General features: G+C 40.6%; 1 protein-coding gene across 3 annotated transcripts in view; it reads left to right on the forward strand.

The window, feature by feature from the left end:
* Nucleotides 1-22,899, forward strand: part of NXPE3 (neurexophilin and PC-esterase domain family member 3) — a 43,561-nt gene that overhangs the window by 7,432 nt on the left and 13,230 nt on the right. For all 3 annotated transcript variants that reach the window (XM_090276234.1, XM_090276242.1, XM_090276249.1), the window contains 2 exons: nt 570-858; nt 17,591-18,345. In XM_090276234.1, coding sequence (XP_090132360.1) covers nt 766-858; nt 17,591-18,345 — 848 coding nt within the window. In that variant the 5' untranslated portion in view covers nt 570-765. The remainder of the gene's footprint in view (nt 1-569; nt 859-17,590; nt 18,346-22,899) is intronic.

Consider the following 22,899-nt stretch of genomic DNA (forward strand, 5'->3'; position numbering starts at 1 on the left):
CTTGTTACTCAGCTGAGGGAACATTGGAACTACATATGTGTGGTGGGGCTGGAGACCCAAAGGGTGCTTCCTGTCTTCTGCCATACAGAGGGGCAGCACTGTGTGTTTTCAGGGTATGTCAGGATGGCTGGCACAGTATTCCAGAACTCCTCATAAGATTACGATGTTTCCTCTTAATGCTCTTCAAATAAAATTACTCCAATAATGTTATATAACTTGAACTATAATGGAATTAAAGTGATTTTATTTGCTTAAGTCTAAGCAAATTTAACAGTTACTTTAACTTTGCAATTTCTGAGAGTTTAAAGACATTATTATTTGCTTTCGTAAAAAAGTAAAACCAAAATAGGTAGTAGGATCAATATAATTGTATTTACACAGAAGCCTGGGGTTGGGTTTCAGTAAATTGTCTGGATGTGGACCCGATGCTACTTTGCTCTGGTTCTTTGCTTTCTCAACATAACTTTGGGCCTTTGTGGTTAAAGAAGAGGAAATGGGGTATTTTTCCTCTTACCCCATCTGAGGGTGTTACAGCTGGTGATGTGTTTTCTGATCTCCTCTCTTTGCAGGAGTCCTTTGAAGAAAAGTGTGCATCTTAAATCAATCCCAGCTTCTCCTTTTTATGAAGAACTCTTTAAGATGTCAGCAGAAAATAAGCAAATTAAACTGAAAACTCACCTGCAGCTCAGGAAAACAAAGACATGGAGTTGTGAGGCATGAAGGTAGCATGGTGTCAGCCATGGGTGATCGAGACACAGCCAGATAATGTGGATCAATTTCTTAAAACTACGGCTTTTGTGCTGTCTGCTTGCGGTGGTGATGGTGGTGGTGCTGGTCCTCAATGTTACTCAGGTAGAGGTGAGTACTCAGTAACTCTTTCATAACAAAGGGACCCCAATTGTGGGATTTGGGGGCTAAATAACCTTGGGAAATGTTGATCGTCAGGAAACTTATCCTTGTCACAGTTCTTGTTTACATGAACTCAATAAGTATTTGAATGCCTACGACGGTTATAAACTGGGCTGGTATAGTGGTGAAGACAACAGACAAAAGAGTTCTTCATTTGTGGAGCTTATACTCTAAATGTGCATGGGAGAAAATATTAGCACTAAGTAATTATAATCATATAATTATAATAAAGGGTAATTAGAAATTGTGAAAAGTACTATTAAGAAAAGAAAGTGGGCTACTACTCTAGAGTTAGCTTTAGAGTGATGAAGGAAATCCTTTTCAAGAAGCAGACCTTTTAGCTTATCCTGGGAAAAAGCTAAAGAAGGGTTTCAGGGAGAGGGTTGATGATGAGTCTGTTTTGAAGACTACTGTGTGGCACTCAAAGGCATGCATCATGTCATAGAAGATCCTCAGCTGTGCTCAGCATTAAGAAGGTACTTAGTATTCCCCTCCGGCCAATCTGCCAGTCCCTGCAGGAACTACTATAGCACCAAAATTTACGGGGTAGTTTATATATAAAATGGTGCTGTTCTTTTAATTTTGTTGGTATGTGGTAGTTCTCAGGTTACAGATCCAACCACATTACAGTATTTTTGTTTATTGGGTTTTGCTATGGACTGAATGTTTGTGGCCCCCCAAACATCGCAGCCCTGTGGGAGCTGAGGTTACTGTTCTCTTTCAAGCTTTTACGTGCGTCTTTCCCCAGCTTCTAGTGGTTGCATTACACACATATGCTCTTAAGTATGTTGCTGAATACTCAAGTGGGACTCTCTGGAGAATACTCAGATGGGACGTTCTCTCTCTGTGCAGCTGTTTTCTCCTGTTACCCTGTCCTGTGCATTTTGATCAGCTTTGTCTTTTAAGACTCTCAGCTCTTATCACCTCAACTGAAGTAGTTCACCAGGCTCCACCTGGGTTCCCCTTCCTACGCTGCGGCTTGGAAACACTTTCAAGGCTGTAAGCAAAGGGAAGTTAGTGACCACCTCATTTGTTTCTGGTCTTTCAGGCATCGTTGTCTTTTGTTGTGTGATATCCAGTGTCTGGAAAACCACTGTTTTAGATATATTTTAATTCTTTTTTTAAAAAGAAGTTCTTTTAGGTGGAGAGGTAAATCTCACTGTTTGTCTGTCTTGGCTGGAAGTGGAAGTCTGACGGACTTGATTTTGAGGGGAAGGAGGTAACAGAGAAGTTGGAGAGAAGGATTAATGGACCAAGGTAAGGTAGGAGAGGATGATATCTAGAGCACAAATGGATTATGTAACTTTATGGAGGACGAGGGACACAGTGCACTGTGAATGTTGTTGTTATTGTTTTATTATTTATTACGTAGTAGGGGTCATGTTCCTTCCTCAGTCCTCACAAGGAAAGACGTCATGATTGTTGGCAGTGTGGATACATGCGCTGCTGGAAGGCCTGACATTGAGGGAGTTCTTGCCTGTAGAGGAAGTGGAAGCTGAAAGGATGGTGGAGCCCAGGAGGTTTGTGTATAGGAATTTAAAAGAATGGGGTTGGGAGAAGGTGCTGCCCCTCCAGACGACAGAGGAGCAGTACATTTCAAGCCTAAGTGCGCATGGCACTCACCTTCATTGGTTCTGTGAGTGTGTGTTTTTCTTTTACTACATTCAACAGCCTGGGTGCAAGGGTAGAGAAAAAAGAGAGTTGTGTAGGTCTAGGATAGGTGAAGAGGTAGGAAAAAGGAGAAAGAAGGACTTCAGAGATACGGTATACCGGAGTCCCACATCATTAATGTTAAAGTCAGGAAGGAATGTTATCAAATTCCCCTAATAGTCCTATAGTAGTTCTTGGAAACTTCTGGGCTGCCTGTCAGCTAACACCATTAGCTTGAATCATCTGCTCCAACACACACTGAACAGTTATGGACAAGGGGGATGGCTGTAAATAAATGATTAAGACAGTTCTGATACCAAATATAAAAAGTAGCTCTTTCAGTGGAATGTGGTAAAACTTTTCCCTTGTCTGAGAGGTCATTGTATCCTGGATGAGAATATTTTCATGGCTTTTAAACTGTTCAATTTATTACTGTGATGATAATTGATTTAAAACAACAACAACAACTCAGTGGCAGGAAGTGGGAAAGGCTGAAACCTGGCGGATTCCCTCCATTAGTTTCTTTTCTGTTCTGTGTTTCTGATCCTGATTATACTCTTCTTGTGATTGGAGTATCTGAGTATTTTCTAAAAAGCACAGACTCAATTTTAATTAAAAATATCACATAGTATGCTAAGGAGGTGTATGCAGTGATACCCAGCAAAAGGTTGGATGGAAAACTGTTGTCTAGTATTTCAGTAATCTCTCCTTGAGCATGGCCTGTATTTATTTGTTTTTTCCCTTACTCAATGATATTTTAAGCATATATATTTTTCTGATTATAGACACAGTACCAGTGTAATATTGAGAAATATTACTCATTTAGGATAGAAGTCAGGAAGTAGGTTGGGCATAGTTTAGGTTGTGTTTCTCCGTAAGTCTATCAACTGTGCCCTCCTTTGTGTGTTAGCTTTTATCTATGGCTTTTATCTCATTTGTGGTTGAATTGCAGGAAGCTGCCATAACTAGAGGTGGTTGCTTCCTTGCACATCTCCAGCTTAAAAGACAATTTATTTCCTCAAAACCTTCTCAAGAGAATACTTGCATCTTTTCATTTGCAGAGCACTGGTGGTATCTGGATTTGGCTGCATGCATCCATGAGAAACTTGGAGCAACCTCTTCATAGTCCCAAATTGGGTCACATGCCCATTCCTAAATCAGTCATTTGGGGTTGTCCTTTGATCAGACAGAACCACCCCCAAGCTGACAGTTCAGCATACAGCAGTTCTGTTTTTTGGAAGGCAAGGAAGTGAAATAGATGTGGAATAGGCAACCTCTACTCTAGTCCATAGCTTACAGTGGCTCCAGGAATGACCATTGGTGTTTCCACTTGGCTCTGAATCTAAAAGACAGGCCCTGAAGTTGCCTTTATCACTGACCTGGGAATGAGTTGCCATAGGAAAATTAAACAAATTGATCTTTTTAAATTCCTTTTCATTTGTGAATAAAATTCAGGTGGCTTAGCCCCAAGTGTCTGGGGATTCTTGGGCTGGGCTGCGTAGGTCAATCATCTGGTCTTGAATAGTTGGTGGGGCTACCCAAGGAACAAGAGTGAGAGTGGGAGAGGAAGAGAGGAACAGGGGTATGTTGTGAGGGCACTGTGCATGACTTGGTTCTTCTTCTTTTTTTTTTTTGTATGCTTTATTGATTATGCTGTTACAGTTACCCCAATTTCTTTTCCCTTTGCTCCCCTCCACCCAGCAACCCTCCTCCCTCCAGCTGCACCCCCACTTAGTCCATGTCCATGAGTTGTGCATAAAGCTCTTCTCAACATCTCCCTGTCCATTCTGCACCCTCCTATTATGCTTCTTAATTCCTGCACCATTTCCTTCCCTCTCCCCCTTTCCCCTCCCAGCTGACCTCCCGCTCCATGCCTTCCATACCTTTGATTCTGTTCCCACTCTGATTGTCTGCTTAGTTTGCCTTTGTTTCCATTCCCTAGCTTCTGTTGTTGATAGCTGTAATACTGTTTTCATTTTAAAGTTCACAGTTTTGTTCTTTTTCTTAAATAACTCCCTTTAACATTTCATATAATAATGGCTTGGTCATGCTGAACTCCTTCAGTTTTACCTTGTCTGGGAAACACTTTCTCTGCCCTTCCATTCTGAATGATAGCTTTGCTGGACAGAGTAATCTAGGTTGTAGGTCCTTGCTTTTCATCACTTTGAATATTTCTTGCCAGTCTCTTCTTGACTGCAAAGTTTCTTTTGAGAAATAAGCTGACAGTCTTATAGGTACCCCTTTGTAGATAATTCTCCTCTTCTCTGTTGCTGCTTTTAAGGTTCTCTCTTTATCCTTAACCTTTGGTGTTTTGATTATGATGTGTCTTGGTGTCGTCCTCCCTGGGTCTAGTTTGTTTAAGACTCTCTGTGCTTCCTGGATCTGTATGTCCTTTTCCTTCCCCAAATTAGGGACGTTTTCCTTCATTATTTATTTATTTATTTATTGCATAATTTTTCAATTTTTTGCTCTCCCTCTTCACCTTCTGGCAACCCTGTGATTTGGATGTTGGCACATTTAAAGCTGTCCCAGAGGTTTCTAAGCCTCTCCTAATTTTTTTCAGTTCTCATTTCCTCCTTCTGTAGTGGTTGACTGTTTCTCCCTTATGTTCCAATTTGTTGATTTGAACCCTGGTTTCCTTTCCTTCACCACTTTTTTCATGTGGATTTTCCCTTATTTCAGCCAGGATAGCCTTCGTTCTTTCCCTGTCCTGTTTAACTTTTTCTGTCCAGTCTGTGAGCATCTTTATCACCAATGCCTTAAACTGTACATCTGTTAAGTTCTCTGTTTCCTCATCTATTAGGGGCTCTATCTGCTCATTGTTTAGTTGTGTTACTGGGACTTTGATATGCCCCCCCCCCCTCTTCTGGGCTGCACTTCTCTGTTGCCTCATCTTGAAAGCTTTCTGTTTACCTCTGTGATCTGGGTGGGGCTGTCACACCTGTTACGTTATAGGGGGCGGAGCCTTAGGTATTCACTAGTGCTGGTGCCTGTTTCACTGCATTTTGGCCCTGTATGTGGGGGAGGGGTCTGAGAGGGAACAGTGCTGGTTGCTGCTGCTTTTCCAGGCACTTCTCCCACTTCCCATACTAAGCAAGCTGTTTCCTTTTTGAAGTTGGTAGCTTCTTCCTCCACCCCAACCCCCACAGTCAAAGCACTGTGGCTCTATTTTCCCCGATGCTGGAACTGCAAGCTACCCAGTCTGGTCTGGGGCTGAGATCTGTCTGGTTTGGGGCTGGGATCGCTTCTTGGCTTTAAACTGTGTTTTTTGCCGTGGCTACAGTCGCTGTACTGCTAGCTGTACCTGCCCACTGTGCTCCCCCCAACCGTGCAGCCTCTAGCCGTGCTGTCTGCCACGTACTGCCCCTGCAGCCACTGTTCTGCTCCTCTTTCTCTCCCTCCTGGCTCTGCCCCTCCTATCTTTCTGGCTGATTATTTCTTTTTTATTTCTTTGCTGAACTTCCCAATAGTTTTAATTTTCCAGATTTTCCAGTATTTTTTTAGTTTTGAAGTGATTGTAAATTCCATTTTAGTTTTGAGGAGACTCAGCGTGTGTATTTATGCCTCCATCTTGGCCACATGACTTGGTTCTTAAAGTTCAGCGCATACCTGTCCTAAGCCATCCCAAATGTGATGGATCAGAGAAGACTTAGTGTGATATCTAACTAGACTGTAGTAAGTTCAAAATTAAAAGAGGGACCATTAGTTATAGTCCCAGGAGTCAAACTTCCCAGGTTCACACATGTTGCCTGTCCTATCCATTGATCGCAGATATGTTGAAGAGGAGCACCACCCAAGATATTCATTCTCTGCAGGATATAGGCAGCCATCCACAGGCTCAGCCATCAGATTGGTTGTGTATTTCTGTTTAAGTGGCAGCCCAGGGGAGGAAGTCATTCTCTGACGTTCTCCCAGGAAGAGCAAATTAAGGGCATTAAGACAAATGTTTAGCAGGCATTTGGTTTGGGTGGTCCTCCCCTGCAATATGACAACAGTAGTAGTTTCATCCTTATTAGTCAGAATGAGTGTAGCCTATGGATTTTGGACAGGCATTGCATACCAGACATGTAGCGCAAGGGGTGAGGGTGCTGGGATTATCTGCAATTTGAGCGTCGTGGCAAAAGACCATGCTAAGTGGCCAATTACAGTGCCCTTTAGTGTTGGCTTTTGTCCATTGTAGTCATGCACAGAGGGTCTAGGCCCAGATTCCAACAGAATCAGTGGATACCACTTTAGCTCACCAGACATTCCTCACTTTCTGACAAGAAGTATCATATCCAAATTGGGGGAAGTTCCCAGCCAACTCCCATTCAAATGTCCCCTCCCCGGTTTCATGTCCTGGGGAGTTCTGAATAGTAATGGATATTGGCCCTTTTTCAGTTCTGGCATTAGGCATCAGGCATCAGGCTATAGCTTTCCAATAGATGTGGTCAGTGGAATGTCCTCTGTAGCAGTTCCCAAGTGTTGGTAGTGAGAGAAACCCATGTTGGCATTGGCCGAATTTATTTTACTAACTGCCTTGGCTGTGGCCTTTTCCCACCTATGCAAGGTGGAGAATTGAAAAGGAGCAAGCAGCTGTGCTTTTAAAATACCATGCTTGGGACTTCCAATCAAGATGGTGGCATAGGTAAACATGGCTTGCCTTCTTGCCCAACCACATCAAAATTACAGCTAAAATATTGAACAACCATCACTCAGAACTCTCAAAAATTGAGATGCATGGAAGTCTGACAACTATGGAATTAAAGAAACCACATCTATCGAGACTGGTAGGAGGAGCAGAGATATGGAATGGGCTGGTCCCACATCCATATGCGGTGGATAAAAATTTGGGAAGGATATCTCAGGAGTGAGGAGTTCCAGCCCCATTCCAGGATCCCCCTCCCAGGTTTCCAGTGCCAGGAATATAAGGCCTCATGACTTCTAGCTACAAAAACCAGTGAGCATTGAGTCAATGGAAGAAACTTTTGGAGTCTCAAGAAGTTTCTTTTAAAGAACCCACATATGGACTTATAGATTCACTCCCTCTGAGCTCTAGCACCAGAGTAGTAGCTTGAAAGGCACCAGTGTCTGGCATCAAAAGGAGAGTTGGGAGACAGCTTTCTCCTAGAAAGAAATGCGGGCAGAGGCCATTGTCCCTTTTCAGAACCTTTCCCTAACAGAGCCAGCAGGTGGGAACCATGTATGAGACGCCATCAACCTGGCTAACTGTTTTCCCTGCCTGGGAGATCACCTGAGACTCCATCCCACCCAACTTACAGGCCCACCCAAGCTATTAACTGTGACTTTTTTATATGAATGGCTGGTCTTGGCTCATGCTTCACAACTTCCTAAATCCCTCAAAAAAGCAACAGCGAGCCTTAGGTAACCCCTCAGCCTCCATACATCTTGCTAAGGGTCTCTAGGTCTGGCACTAGCAGCAGCCAGCCTAGATTCATACCTTGGCTTCCTCTGGGAATCTCCAAGCCCAGCACCAGTAGCAGCCATCTCAGATTGCTTTATAGCTCATGCAAGGTGGCCCCTGGCAGAACACAGGTAGGGGCTGACCTTGACCTCTACTATCCAGGAAACCCCAGAGTCTACACACCCGGTGAATAGATAAGACTACCTAAGAGCAACACCACCCTGCCCCTACACAGCTGATCCTCCCCAGAGGGCAGAAGTTAGTGCTCAGTGGTCACAGCCAGTTCTTGCAGCTGACTGGCTTGGATAAATCCTTCCCATTGACCTGCCACCAAGGCTAAACTGCAAGAGGAAGATGTACTCAGCCCACATGAAGGACACACCTTGGGTACCCAGTTTGGGTGATAGTGGAGGCTGTGCCACAGGATCCTACAGGATACCTTTTACATTAGGCCATGTGACCAAGATAGGGAGTCATAGCAGCTCTACCTAATATATAGGGACAAACACAGAGAGGCTGCCAAAATGAGGAGAAAAAGAAACATGACCCAAATGAAAGAACAGATCAAAACTCCAGAAATAGAACTAAACAAAATGGAGATAAGCAATCTATCAGATGTAGAGCTCAAAGCACTGGGTATAAGATTCTCAAGGAACTTAGTAGGACCACAAGAACATAAAAAAGATCCAGTCAGAAACGAAGGATACATTAATGAAGTAAGGAACAATTTATAGGGAATCAACAATGGAGTAGATGAAACCGAGAATCAGATCAATGATTTGGAACATAAGGAAAAAGAAGAGAGGAAAAAAAAATAAAAAAAGCAATCAGAACAAAAAGAAGAAAAAATAATCCAAGAAAATAGGATAGTGTAAGCAACCTCTGGGACAACTTCAAGAGGTCCAACATTTGCATCATAGGGGTGCCAGACATAAAAGAGAAAGAGCAAGAAATTGGAAATCTCTTTAAAACATAATGAAAGAAAATTTCCCTAATTTGGTAAAGGAAATAGATGTGCAACTTCAGGAAGGACAGAGAGCCCCAGAAAGATGGACCCAAACAGGCCTACTTTAAGACATATTATAATTAAAATGCCAAATGTTAAAGATAAAGGTAAAGAGAATCTGAAAAGCAGCAAGAGAAAAGCAGTTAGTTGCCTACAGGGGAGTTCCTGTAAGACTATCAGCTGATATCTCAAAAGAAACTTTGCAGGCCAGAAGGAATTGGCAAGAAATATTCAAAGTCATGAAAAGCAGGGTCCTACAGTTGAGATTGCTGTACCCAGCAAAGATATCATTTAGAATTGAAGGGCAGATAAAGAGCTTCCCAAACAAGAAAAAGGTAAAGGAGATCATCATCACTAAACCATAATTACATGAAATGTTAAAAGGCGTTATCTAAGATAAAGGAGATGAAAACTATGAATAATAAAATGCCAATAAATACTTACCTATCAACAATCGAATCAAAAAAACTAAGCAAACAAGAACAGAGAAAACAAGATGGCGGAGGAGTAAGTGGAAGCTACACTAACCTCCTCCCAGAACTAGTCTGGATTTACAACTTAATGTTGGAGAAATCATCTGGACTAACCAACCGAACACTAGCTGGAGAGAAGTCTTATAACCACGGAGAGACAGGAAAGGCCGCTATATCACAACGTGACCAGTAGGGAGCGCGGAGATGCGGAAGGGCTGGCTGGGCTCACATGGGTGGCAGCCGAAGGGACTGAGAAACAGCTCAGCAGCCAGGGATTCCCCCTGAGAAGGGCAGGGTCTAACCCCCCAGCTGAGCTTCCCAGCCTACAGCGACAGAGTGGAAAGTAAAATAGTATCCAGCTGAGAAAAACGAAAAGCCACAGGGTTTCTTGCTAGCCGGAGAGAAACAGCTGGAGAAAAAGAGCTCTTAAGCGGATCACATATGAAAATATTTTGGCCCCCACTTACCCTGGGCTCGAGCGCAGAGAAGGCAGAGAGGACTGGAGACACTTGGGAAGAGTTTGGTGTGGTGGCTTTGAGGGGAGAACTGGGGAAGCAGCCGACCAGTTCCCGGTGCTGACTCATCCCCACACTGCAGGCAGACCATTCCCGGCCAAGTGGCGTCAGCCTGAGGGGAAGCAAAAGCCCTGCCTACAGGAATTAAGCTGCCACACCCACGGTCTTTAAGCCTGACAGCTAATCACAGATTGAATAGATTAACAACTAAGAAGCCAGACAAAGGCAGTAGATCCCTGGAAGTCTCCAACAGGCTGCCTAGGGCCAGTCTGGTACATGATCTGACGCCACCAGGGGCAGATCCAGGAAGTGCAGATCATTCTAAGAAGCACCAACAAACAATAGGAGGCACAAAAATGGGGAGACAGAGAAACAACCCCCCATTGAAAGGAAAGGTAGAATCCCCAGAAAGAGTGCTAAATGAAATAGAGGAGAGCAAACTATCAGATATGGAATTCAAAACAGGGATTATGGAGAAGCTCAATGAGCTCAGCGGAAACTACAAAGAACTCCAGAAAAACTACAAGGAACTTACTGAGAATTACACCAGCATAAAAAAGGACATGAAAGCTATCAATAAGAGCCAGGAGGAAATGAAGAATACGATCTCTGAATTGAAGAACACAGTAGAAGGAATTAAAAGCAGGCTAGAGGAAGCAGAAGATTGGATCAGCGAGCTGGAGGACAAGGTACACAAAAACTCCCAGACAGTGCAACAAAATGAAAAAAGACTGAACAAGACTGAAGAGATTCTAAGACAGCTGCAGGATAACAAGACTGAAGAGGCTCCAAGACAGCTACAGGATAACATGAAACGTAATAATATCTGTATCATAGGAATTCCAGAAGGAGAAGAAGAAGAGCAAGGGATTAGAAAACCTCTTTGAAAAACTAATGACAGAAAACTTCCCTAACATGAGGAGAGAAAGAGTCACGCAAGTCCAGGAAGTACAGAGGATCCCAATGAAGATGAACCCCAACAGGCCCACTTCAAGACACATCATAATTAAAATGGCAACATTCAAAGACAAAGAGAGAATCAATCCTAAAAGCAGCAAGAGAGAAACAACTAATAACATACAAGGGAGCTCCAATAAGGCTATCATCAGATTTCTCAGCAGAAACTCTACAAGCCAGAAGGGAATGGCAAAAAATATTCCAAGCAATGAAAAACAAAGGCCTACAACCAAGAATACTCTACCCAGCAAGGCTCTCATTCAAAATGGAAGGTGAAATAAGGAGTTTCCAAGACAAAAGAAGGTTAAAAGAATATATCTCCACCAAACCAGCAATGCAAGAGTTGCTGAAGGGTCTGCTTTAAGAAGATGAAGAAACAGAGAGGAACACGAGTACAAAGTGGGAAAATGACAGTGAATAAGTACTGAAAGAAAGAAGGAACTTCTACCATTTGCAACAACATGGATGGAAGTAGAGAGAATTATGCTTAGCTAAATAAGCCAGGCAACGAAAGAAAAATACCTTATGCTATCACCTGTTACGGAAACTAATGAACAACACAAACAAATGAGCAAAATTGAACCAGAGGTATGTAAACAAGGAATAAACTAACAGTAACAAAGGGGGAGATGGGAGGGAGGGAAGGGGGTAAGAAGGGGAAGGGTCTAGTCAAAGAACATGTATAAATGACCCATGGACATGGACAACTGGGTGGGGACTGAATGTGGGAGAAGGGAGTGACAGGGTGCAGGGAAGCAAGAGGGGGAAAAAAGTGGGACAACTGTAATGGAAAAACAGACAAAAAAATTTTTTGTGGGGGTAAAAATGAAAATATAAAGAATGGAAATGCAAGTTCAGTGAATATTAGAAGGACAAGGATTTTCCTTCACACTGTATATTTTTCTCCCTATCTGATTCCTCCAGAGTTTGTCATTCTAGAGAAGTAAGTAATGACATAGTTTCTTTGCATAAAACTAGTAAGACCAGTTAATGGAGGTTTGTTTTTTTTTAACTAAGACTTTGACTGGAATGTCATGCCTGAAGGAGACATGCTTGGGCTTTGGTTGTTACCAAAAAGCCCTGAGGAACTGGGATTGACTTTCAAAGGTAATAAAAGTCCACGAGATAAAAGGCCTGGTACCTTGGATGGATGCGTGGTCCATGGCAATCTTTCCAGGGAAGGAACGAAGGTTGCTTTCCTGAAAGATGGCTAGATGGGACCTTAAGGCACAATGGAAAACCAGAAGAACTTGGAAAAGACAGGTGTTTACAGGCAAGGCTGAATGCCAGGTATGTGGTTCTGCTTCTGTGCCTTGAAGGGAAGACTGAAGGTCACCCTAAATGTTCCTTGCGTAAGTTCCAGCAAAGCGGAGCTAAAGATCATAAGTGATCATTTTCTGCTCTTGTGTGTTTATGCAAATGAACAAGATAAATTAAAAATGAACTTAATGCAGTCCCTTTAATGACAAGAAGGATAATCCTAGGGAGAAAAATTGTGATTCAAGGAAAATCACAATGCTCAGTGGTGGACTGTAAAGTAGTGCAGCTAACCATATTTAAGGTTTCTTTTCATTTAAAATTTGTTTTCATTTAAGAGTTAAACTATATCTGTGGCATTATCAAGGATGTTTAATTTACAGGCAAGAAGAATGTCAAGTGCCTTGCAACTGGATGTCTTTTCGATAAGACAGTCCTACAGATTTAGAGACTTGTATGTGGGTTATGTTACATAAATTAACATGTTTTCTGTTTTCCAAGGGCATAAACCTATGATCTCATTGCCTGAGTGATTGTATGTATAGGCCTCACTTAATCCTGTCTGCATTGCTGCCTCCTGAGACTCAACGGTTTGGCTGAACTAAGTGGCTGGGTTGCTGAAGAATAGGGTGGTCTGTGGGCTTCACTTTAAAACTGATTTCTCTTTTCTGTCCTAAAGGCTTGGACAGAAAGAACCCAGAGGCCTGAGAGGGGGGAAACCTAAAATATTTCCCTCAGTCATAACTAAGTATAATGGGCAAAAGGGTTTGGGACAGGTGAGATGTACCTGGCACACCTTCCTCCAAAGAAGCCCTTCTTTTCCCTAATGTGGGACATTGAAAAATTAATACCTGTCTTTTGTCATCTAGTGGTTATGGATTGAATGATGTCATTTAACCCTGTTGCCAAATCTGTTGCCCCCAGAATACAACAAGGATGCCAGCCTGTTAAATCAAACATGCCATTGTCCGGGGACAGCCAGCTGACCTGGAGTCTGCATGATCCTTCCCCATGTGGAAAGGCCACCTTCCCCTCCACACCCCCACTCTTATTAGGGATTTCTGGACCCAAGGGTACATAGGACGACGACCATGTCCAGCTTGAAGCAGCTAGAGGAGCTTGAGACCTTCGCCCATTGTCCTTTATAAGATTATAAAGGGTCTTAAGTCTGAGAGGAAGGGATTGTTATTTTTTATTGTTAAAATAATTAATTAGTTAATTATTTTTTAAAAAAAGAAGAATATATGAAAGGGTGAGGCAGGAGAGCTTGTATGTATGACCCATGGGCATGGGCTGGGGGGGGGAATTTTTGGGGGGGTTGCTGGGCGGAAGGGAGCAAAGGGGAAAAAATTGAAACTATTGTAACAATATAATCAATAAAATATACTTAAAAAATAAAAAAAGAACAGAGATGGAATCGTGGATACAGAGAGTGCTTTGATGATTGCCTGATGGGAGGGGCGTGTAAAGGAATGGGTGGAGAGTTGAAGGGATTAAGAAGTACAAATAGGTAGTTACAGAATAGCCATGGGGATGTAAAGTGCAGTATAGGAAATGGAGTAGCCAAAGAACTTAGACGCATGACCCATGAACATGAACAATGGTGTAAGGGTTGTCTGAGGGAATTTGGGGTTCTGGGTGGAGAGGTGCAAAGGGGGGAAAATTTGGACAACTGTAATAGCATGATCAATATGGCATAATTTAAAAAATACCATGCTTTTTGGTGGATGGGGACTATACCTTCTTTCATTGATGAGGACATCTCTTTGGGGGGATAGCTCTGTAGTAGGAGCTGAAGTGGTCTTGTAATATATTGGCCCCAGAATGGCATGTAGCTCATTGCCCAAGGGCCTTGTCGAGAGAACACTGTGCTGTTGTAAATACACATGTCATTTCTGCAAGTTGAGGCTTGGGCAACAGCTGATGGGTCTTGTAAATAATTCTTCTATCCAACCCTTGATTGGGATGGATATTCTTACTGTAACTCACTGCTCTATGGAGCTTTATCTGATTTCTGCCTCCTGGTATAGTTGGGGCCCAAACCAAGTGCCATTTTCTCCCTTTGCTGTTTGTACCAGAATGCCTAGCCCAGGCCTTTCGGGATTATTGAACCATCTAACACAGATGGCAAGATGCACATGAGGTTCCCGAGAGCTTTAATCTGTTTGACCAGCTCTTGGTTTCATTGACTTTTTGCATTGTTTTGTTAAGACTATTTTGTTTATTTCTGCTCTCATCTTCATTATTTCCTTCCTTGTTTCTTGAGGTAGGCCTGTATTACTATGAATTTTTCCCTTAGGACTGCTTTAACTGTGTTGTATAGATTTTGGGTTTTGTGTTCTCATTTTCATTTGTCTCATGGTATCTTTTTATTTCTTTCTTGATCTCATTGTTAACCCATTCACTCATTGTTGAGTGGCATGTTATTTAGCTTCGTGTGTTTGTGTGTTTTTCAGTTTTTTCTTGTAATTGATTTCTAGTTTTATACTATTAGAGTTTGAGTAAATGCTTGATATGATTTCAGTTTTCTGAAATATATTGAGACTTTTTTTGTTACCTAACGTGGTTTATCCTGGAAAATGTTCCATGTGCACTTGAAAAGAATGTATACCCTGCTGCTTTGAGGTGAAATGCTCTAAAAATCTCAATTTAAGAACATGGTTTTATTGTTTATTTTCTGTCTGGAAGATGTACCCATTGATAACAGTAGGGTGTTAAAGTCCCCTATACTATGATTTCATTACTGTCCATCAAGATTTGCTTTATGTATTTAGGTGCTTTTATGTTGGGTACACAAGTGTTTACAGGGGTTATATCCTCCTGTTGGATTGATCTCTTTATCATCATCAAATATCTTTTTGTCTCTTATTATAGTTTTTGTTTTAAAGTTCATTTTGTCTGATATAAGTATTGGTACTCCAGCTTTTAAAAAAAAATTCCAGTTTGCATGAAGTAATCAAATTCTTTCAGTTGAAGATATCTACATGTAAGTGTAAAAGCTGGCCTTTCACCTGTTTTGGAGTAACCCAAGAGGTATGAATCATTTATAAAGATGAACATTTGCAATAGAAAGGGAACATTAACTTTAATGTGTTCCCCTATTCTTCTCATAATTAGACATATATTAAAAAATAGTATTGTTATTATATTTTGAATTTCATAAGTAAAAGTTTTGAGGAAGAAAATGAGAGTTAAAACAATACAGTTTCTAAGAAGATCATTAAAAATTCTTCTTGTATTTTGGGAGTATTTTTATTTTTGTATGAGATTATTTTTACCTTGTGTGGTGTTTTGAAGTGGTTTGGCATAGATGGAGAGCCTAGACCTTATTTAAGTGGTTTGTAACAGATGATACTAGCTGTTGAGGAGAGTAATTTTTGGTTTTGCTTTGTTATTACTGTTTGTATTTTTCCCCCTTGCAGTTTAACTCATTGTGTAATGTATGATGCAGTTTCCTGAGTTAGGTACTAAAAAGCTTATGCAACAATTTCCAGTGTGTGTGTGTGTGTGTGTGTGTGTGTGTGTGTGTGTGTGTGTGTGTGAGAGAGAGATATCTGTCCCACAGCTCTTGAATATTGGGTTCCTGTTTCTTCTCTTTGCTTTTTAGTTTTGGAAGTTTCTGTGGACATAGCCTCAAGCTCAGAGATCCTTTCTTCAGATGAGCCCTTCAAAGGCATTCTTCATTTCTTTTACAGTGTTTTTTATCTCTGGCATTTCTTTTAGTTTTTTAATTTTTATTTTAAAAGCTTTATTATTAGAAGTATTTCCTGCTAGTCTCAGTCTTTGATAAACAGAGTTATCTCTGGACTGGCCCTTGTGGTTCTTATGATTGCAGGACACACTCAGCAATAACCATCAAGAAATATTGAAAAAAAGAACAAGGTTTGTTACTCATAGGCCCCAGAGTGTACAGTGCATGCTTGGGGCCACACAGTGAGGTCGTGGTTAGAGAAGGAGAGGGACTATGGACCTGGGATCTATTTTTATTAAGGTCGAGGATGGGGGCCTGGGGTTTCATGGGTTCACTTTTTAATGCTAAAGTTAAAACATAAGAGTAAGAATTTAAAGCATGGGAAGAGAAAAAGAAGTGGCCCAAATAGTTATCTAAATCAAAGGTCCATAAAACAAAGGAGCCTGGGAAGGAAGGGAGCTGCCTGGCTCTTTAGTTGTATGGCTTGGCAATATATGTGTGTGGGTATTCTTTTTTTTTAAATAGCTGTCTTTGAAGTGGATGCCTATTTGAAATGGATGCCTGAGCAATGGAAGTCAGGCACTTGCATTACAAAAAAGAAAAATTTTTTGGCAGCGTTTATACTACAGAAAGGTTACAGCTATTTTCCATATGTTCCCTTCCACAATAAACATGTAGCCTCTTCCATTATTATTATCATCATTTTTTTCCAAGGATGAACCTACATTGACACATCATAATCATCTGAAGTCTACTGTTTAATGTAAAGTTTGCTCTTGGTTGTATATTCTTTGGGTTTGGACAAATGATAATGACGTCTGTCCATCATTATATCATACAGAGTATTTTCCCTGCCCTAAAAATTCTCTCTGCTCTGTCTAGCATTTCTTTTTGAATTTTTTTTCTTGGAATATCTCTCTTTTCTTATTGTTGCCCATCTGTTTATGCATGTTGTCTGAGTTTTCCATTAAAGTCTTTAGCATATTGATCATAATTGTTTTAAATTCCTGATCTGATTATTCCAGCATCCCTTCTAAAACTGAGTCTATTTCTGATATTTGATCTGTGTTTTCAAACTGTGTTTTTTGTCTTTTAGTATGTTTCATGATTTTTTTTTTGTTGAAAGCTACACATGATGTACTGGGTAAAAGGAACTCCACTTAATAGGCTTCTAGTGGTGTGGTGGTAAGGTGTGGGGCAGGTGAAGTGTTTTATAGTCCCGTGACTAGCTCCAGTCCCTTAGTGAGCCTGTGTTCCTTGCTTGTGACCTTCAAAAGTGCTTCTTAGGCCTCCCTCCACCCCTGATGTTGGACAGAATGGTTAGAATAGGCTGGAGCTGGGTATATGTCCCTTATACCAATGGGTTAGCCTCTGGTAAAATAGTTTCTCTTGAAGTCAGGCCTTTTTAAGAAGTACAAAATACTCTGGTACATTTCAGAATAATACCTTTTCCCTTCTGCTGGGAGAACAGGGAGGCATTTTTGCAATATTTACTATGGGAACTTGATCGAGCTCCTGGAGGTAAATTTCATAAAAGTGTGGCGATCCCTCTATGACTATTCTTAATTTTGATTTCACTGTGTTACAATAATATAGCCTTGGAAATCTAATGAGCTTTGGTTTTTGAAGTAGTTTCATTAAAATGCAAACTGAAGCAGAGATTTATTTGGTTGAACATAAGGATGTTTATTGTAGCTGTGGTTACTGTTTTTGTGTTTTTCTCTTCAGTACTTGGACCATGAGACTGTCTCCGCCACGTTCATCGACAGTAGTGGACAGTTTGTTTCATCCCCGGTGATAGGAACTAGCCGGAATCCCTACTGTGGCTATGAGCACCAGACTCTGTCCAGCCAGGAGCGCATGGAGGAGGACTCCTTGTTGACTGCCTTGCAGTGGCAGGTGCCTGCCTTGAATTCTGTTCCCTTTTGGAAGAGCAGTGACCCTTCTTCCAGCTACTTTGTCATTTTGAACTCTGCAGCCTTCTTCAAGGTGGGAAGCCAGCTAGAAGTGCTGGTTCACATACAGGATTTTCAAAGAAAGCCCAAAAAGTATGGTGGAGACTACCTGCAGGCCAGAATTCACTCCCCTGAGCTGCAGGCAGGGGCTGTGGGCAGAGTGGTAGATTACCAGAATGGATTTTACAAGGTCTTTTTTACTTTGCTCTGGCCAGGCAGAGTTAAAGTGTCCATATCTCTGGTCCACCCCAGTGAGGGGATCAGAGTCCTCCAGCACTTACAGGAAGAGAAACCAGACAGGGTCTATTTCAAGAGTCTCTTTCGTTCAGGAAGAATTTCTGAAACTACTGAGTGCAATGTGTGTCTTCCAAGGAGTCTTCCCCTGTGTAACTTTACAGATCTCTACACCGGAGAGCCCTGGTTCTGCTTCAAACCAAAGAAGCTCCCTTGCAGCAGCAGAATTAATCATTTCAAAGGTGGATACCTGAAGGGCCTGCTAACTACTGCAGAGAGTGCTTTCTTCCAGAGGTATGTGCTCCTTGTTCTTGGAGGTAATTGAAGCATTCCTTTTCACTGTCTTTGTCCCATTTAGGAGACATTTTCATATTTAGGAGACTTTCTTGTTTTGATTATGTGCTACTTATGTCTCTCTGAACTTTACCCAATTCAGGAGAGGCAGTGAATAAGAAAATAAAGATTTTATGTTTTGTGATTAGTGTTTTAAAAATGAAGCTCAATGTTTATTTCAGTTCAAATTAAAGACCTTTTTCCCTTGAAGTTTCACTTTTTTACCCTCATATCTATATTTTATTTGAGAACTATGTAGCACATCTATAGCTGTATAAGCAAGATCATTTATTCACAGACAGATTAAAAAAATCATACAAGAACAGGGCCGGTAAGACATCTTGTAGTCACACCAGTGTTTTAGCTTCATGTCTAATAAACTAACATAATTTTAAGTGATGTAGTTGTTAAAAGTCATATATACATTTATTGAGGGAAAAAGATGATGAATATAGCAACATTGCTGGCTTAGTTTAATGATAATCATGGGAAGCCAGGAATACCACAGGAAACTATATGTTTTAAGTTAACAGTTTTCTGTTTTTGAATGTAAGTATAAAATTTTGTCAGCATAATGATCAATATATTTACTAATGTGCAGAATGGAATGCATGGAAATCAGTATGAATTAAAATTTCTGTTTTCTTCAACATTCCATATAGTCCTGAATTAATATAGTATTCCTAAGATATAAAAAGTTATAAAAGCTACATGGTCAAAAGTACAATTATTTAAAAGAATATAAAAATTAAAAAAAGGTTTTTTAAATGAAATATATACTTTTTAAACATTCCTTTATAGAGAAAGATTTTTGTTGAGTACTTCTGGGCACCCTGAAACTTTTTATATTTTATGTCCAATCATACTTGATGGGGGAAAATTTCCTATCACAAGGTATGTTGTTTTTAGAAGCTTCTAAAATAAAACCCTTGATTTTCCAGTTCCAGAGTCACCTCTGCTCCTAACAGTTTTCCTGCACCTAAGCTATTGATGGACTCATGCCATGCTCAATGTATCTACTGTACTGTCTTTGAGAAGACTGACTAGTTTCTTCTATAGATTATACAAAAGGACTTCAGATTTAGTTTTAGTCCTTTGATTGACCTCAGACATGCTATTTATTGATGACTATGAGGAAATGATTTTATTTCTCTGTACGTTTTGTCTATGTATGAAGCCTGCTCAGTTATGATTGTGTTGGCAGTTCACTTAGTGGCCTAGCAAAGATGAGGAAGCACAGGTTGTGATTTACTCAGATTCCAGGTGGAAGAAAGGTTAGATAATGAAATTAGTGTAAAATTTAAAAATATGTCTTAACACCAATCCTACTACTAAAACCAAAAACACCTATGAATCTAGAAGGATGAAATAATGTCTGTCCCTGCCCTTACTTGCATATTCTGGATGAGGCTGGCTGATGGCACTTTGTAGTAGAATCATTAAAATTTTTTTTTTTTTACCTGAAACTGTGCTGGCAAAACAGTTTTTGAGGTGGAATAACTTTTGGGAACACATTTGACAGAGTTTTGATACTGGTTTTATTTTTGCATTGTTTACTCTGTTAAAATACTGAAATTTTGCATCAGGTTAACGGAAAAGAAAAAAAGAGATTGAAATTGATAATTTGAAGGATCTTTAGGTATACTGTTTTTGAGCTTGTGGCCTGAATATGTTAAGCTGATACCCATTTTTACCTCTTTTCTTGGTGGTTCAGTGTTGCTTAATTCAGAAAGGATTAAGAAGCTTAGTCTTGATCTTTGGGTACCTAAATGTGGGTAAATAAGATGGTCTAATCTTTGGTTTTTACTCTTAAGGAAAAAAGTGTTGATTTTTGAAAGAACAACAGTACTTTGCTTAAAAGATCCTAGTAGTACAAGGGAAGACCTTTTGAAAGAATGAGCTTATCACATAAAAAGCTTCCCTTTATTTTAGCATGATTTATACTGTTTTCTTTTTATAAAATGTATTTTATTGGTGATGCTATCACAGTTGTCCCAATTTTCCCCCACTGCCCCTCTCCACCCAGTACACCCCATTCCCTCCAGCAAGTCCCCCCTTAGTTCATGTCTATGAGTCATACATATAAGTTCTTTGGTTACTTCATTTATTATACTGTTCTTAACATCCCCCTGTCTTATTTTGTATCTACCAATTTGTACTTAATCCCTGCACCTTTCCTCCATTCTCCTCCTTCCCCCTCCTGACCAATAACTTCCCAAATGATCTCCATATCTATGATTCTGTTTCTGTTCTGCTTGTTTGCTTAGTTTGTTATTTAGATTCAACTGTTGATAATTGTGAATTTATTGCCATTTTAATGTTCATAGTTTTAGTCTTCTTTTTCTTTATAAGTCCCTTTAACATTTCATATAATAATGGCTTGGTGATAATGAACTCCTCCAGCTTTACCTTGTCTGGGAAGTACTTTATCTGCCCTTCCATTCTAAATGATAGCTTTGCTGGATAGAGTAATCTGAGTTGTAGATCCTTGCTTTTCATTATTTTGAATACTTCTTGCCCTCAAAGCTTCTTTTGAGAAATCAACTGACAGTCTTTGGGAACTCCTTTGTAGGTAATTCTCTGTTTTTCTCTTGCTGCTTTTAAGATTCTTTCTTTATGTTTAACCTTTGGCATTTTAATTATGATGTATCTTGGTGTGGTCCTCTTTGGGCCCATCTTGTTTGGGACTCTGTGCTTCATGGACTTGTATGTCTATTTCCTTCACCAAGTTAGGGAAGTTTTCTTTCATTATTTTTTGAAATAAATTTTCAATTTCTTGCTCTTTCTCTTCTCTTTCTGGCACCGCTATGATGTGAATGTTGGTATGTTTGAAGATGTCCTAGAGGCTCTTTAGCCTATCCTCATTTCTTTGGATTCTCTTTTCTTTTTTCTGCTCCGATTGAATGTTTTTTTTTTCTGTATATTCCAAATCATTGATTTGATTCTCAGCTTCATCCAGTCCATTGTTGGTTCCCTGTAAATTTTTCTTTATTCCACTTAGTGTAATCTTCATATTTGCCTGTATCTTTTTCATTCTGTTGAAGTACCCAATGAGTTCCTTGAGCATCCTAATAACCAGTGTATTGAACTCTGCATCTGATAGTTTGCTTATCGCCATTTCATTTAGTTCTTTTTCTGGAGCTTTTTTCTGTTCTTTCATTTGGGCCATATTTCTTTGTCTCCTCATTTTGGCAGCCTCCCTGTGTTTCTGTGTATTAGATGGAGCTGCTGTAGTAGTCTGGCCTATTGTAGAAAAGTGCTCAGGTAAGTGGGATGGGGAGGAGTCTTAAGTAATCACCAGGATGGGGCAACCCTTGTTGCTGCTCTGTGTCTCTATGTGAGGAGGGCTTAGAGAAGGGACAGTGCAGCTGCCTGGCCTCTAGAGTTTTATCCAGAAGGAAGCTGTTTCCTGGCACTTGCTCTGATACCAGACACTTCAATTTCTCTATATACCACCAGTGCCCTTCCAGCAATTGCCCTGGTGCTGAAGCTCGGAGGGAGTGAATCTGTGTAAGTCCTAAGTCCATTGCAGGCCCTTAAAGAGGAGACTCTTGAGAACCCAGCGGTTTCTTCTGCTGCCCCAGCCCCGACTGGTTTTCACAGCCAGAAGGTGTGGGGACTTATCTTTCTATCACTGGAACCCTGGGCTGGGTGGTCTGGTGTGGGGCTGGGATCCCTTGCTCCTGAAGGTATCCCTCCCTATTTTTATCTACCTCATGTGGGTGTGGGACTGCCCATTCCACATCTCATCTCTGCATCTCTATACCTCTCTGCACATCTTTGCATCTCTGTGCCTCTCCACCCTCCTGCCCCTCCTACCTGTCTGGATGAATGTGGCTTCTTTAATTCCTTGGTTGTCAGACTTCAATATAGCTTGACTGTATGATGATTCTGGGTGATAGTTGATTTCTTGTCCAGTTGTAATTTTTGCTGTGTTTGTGGGAGGAGGTGAGCTGTGTTTACTTATGCCTCCATCTTCTATGCCTTTTTTCTTTCTAACTTTGTATTAAAAACACTTCAAATCCTTAGAAATTCTGCAAGAATAATAATGAGCACCCATATATCTTTAACTTAGAGTCATCATTGTTAATGGTTTGCCACGTTTGCTTTTTCTCTGTATGTGTGCATATATGTGTGCGCATATAATTTCCTGCCCCCTCAGACCATTTGAGAGTAAGTTGTAGACATCATGGCACTGAGCCCCATGAGTATGCATCTCCTAGGAACATGGGCTTTCTCCAACATATAACCATAACACAATTACCATACTTGGGACATTTATCATTGTGCAATATTATTAGTTACTATGCAGTCCATATTCAAGTTTCTCCAGTTGTCCCAATAATGTTCTTTTTAACTACCTTTTTTATTTTAACTAATTGAATCGATATTCACAGACAATGTATTTAGTTATCTCTTTTATCTCCTTTAATTCAGAAGAGGTCTCTAGCTTATTTTGTTCTTTTTTTTTTAATGTTAAGAATTTTGATGTCATAATTTTGTAGAATGTCCCTT

This window comes from Furipterus horrens, unplaced genomic scaffold (assembly GCF_987537825.1).
Source record: "Furipterus horrens unplaced genomic scaffold, mFurHor1.1.pri manual_scaffold_1, whole genome shotgun sequence".
NCBI classification, from domain to species: domain Eukaryota; kingdom Metazoa; phylum Chordata; class Mammalia; order Chiroptera; family Furipteridae; genus Furipterus; species Furipterus horrens.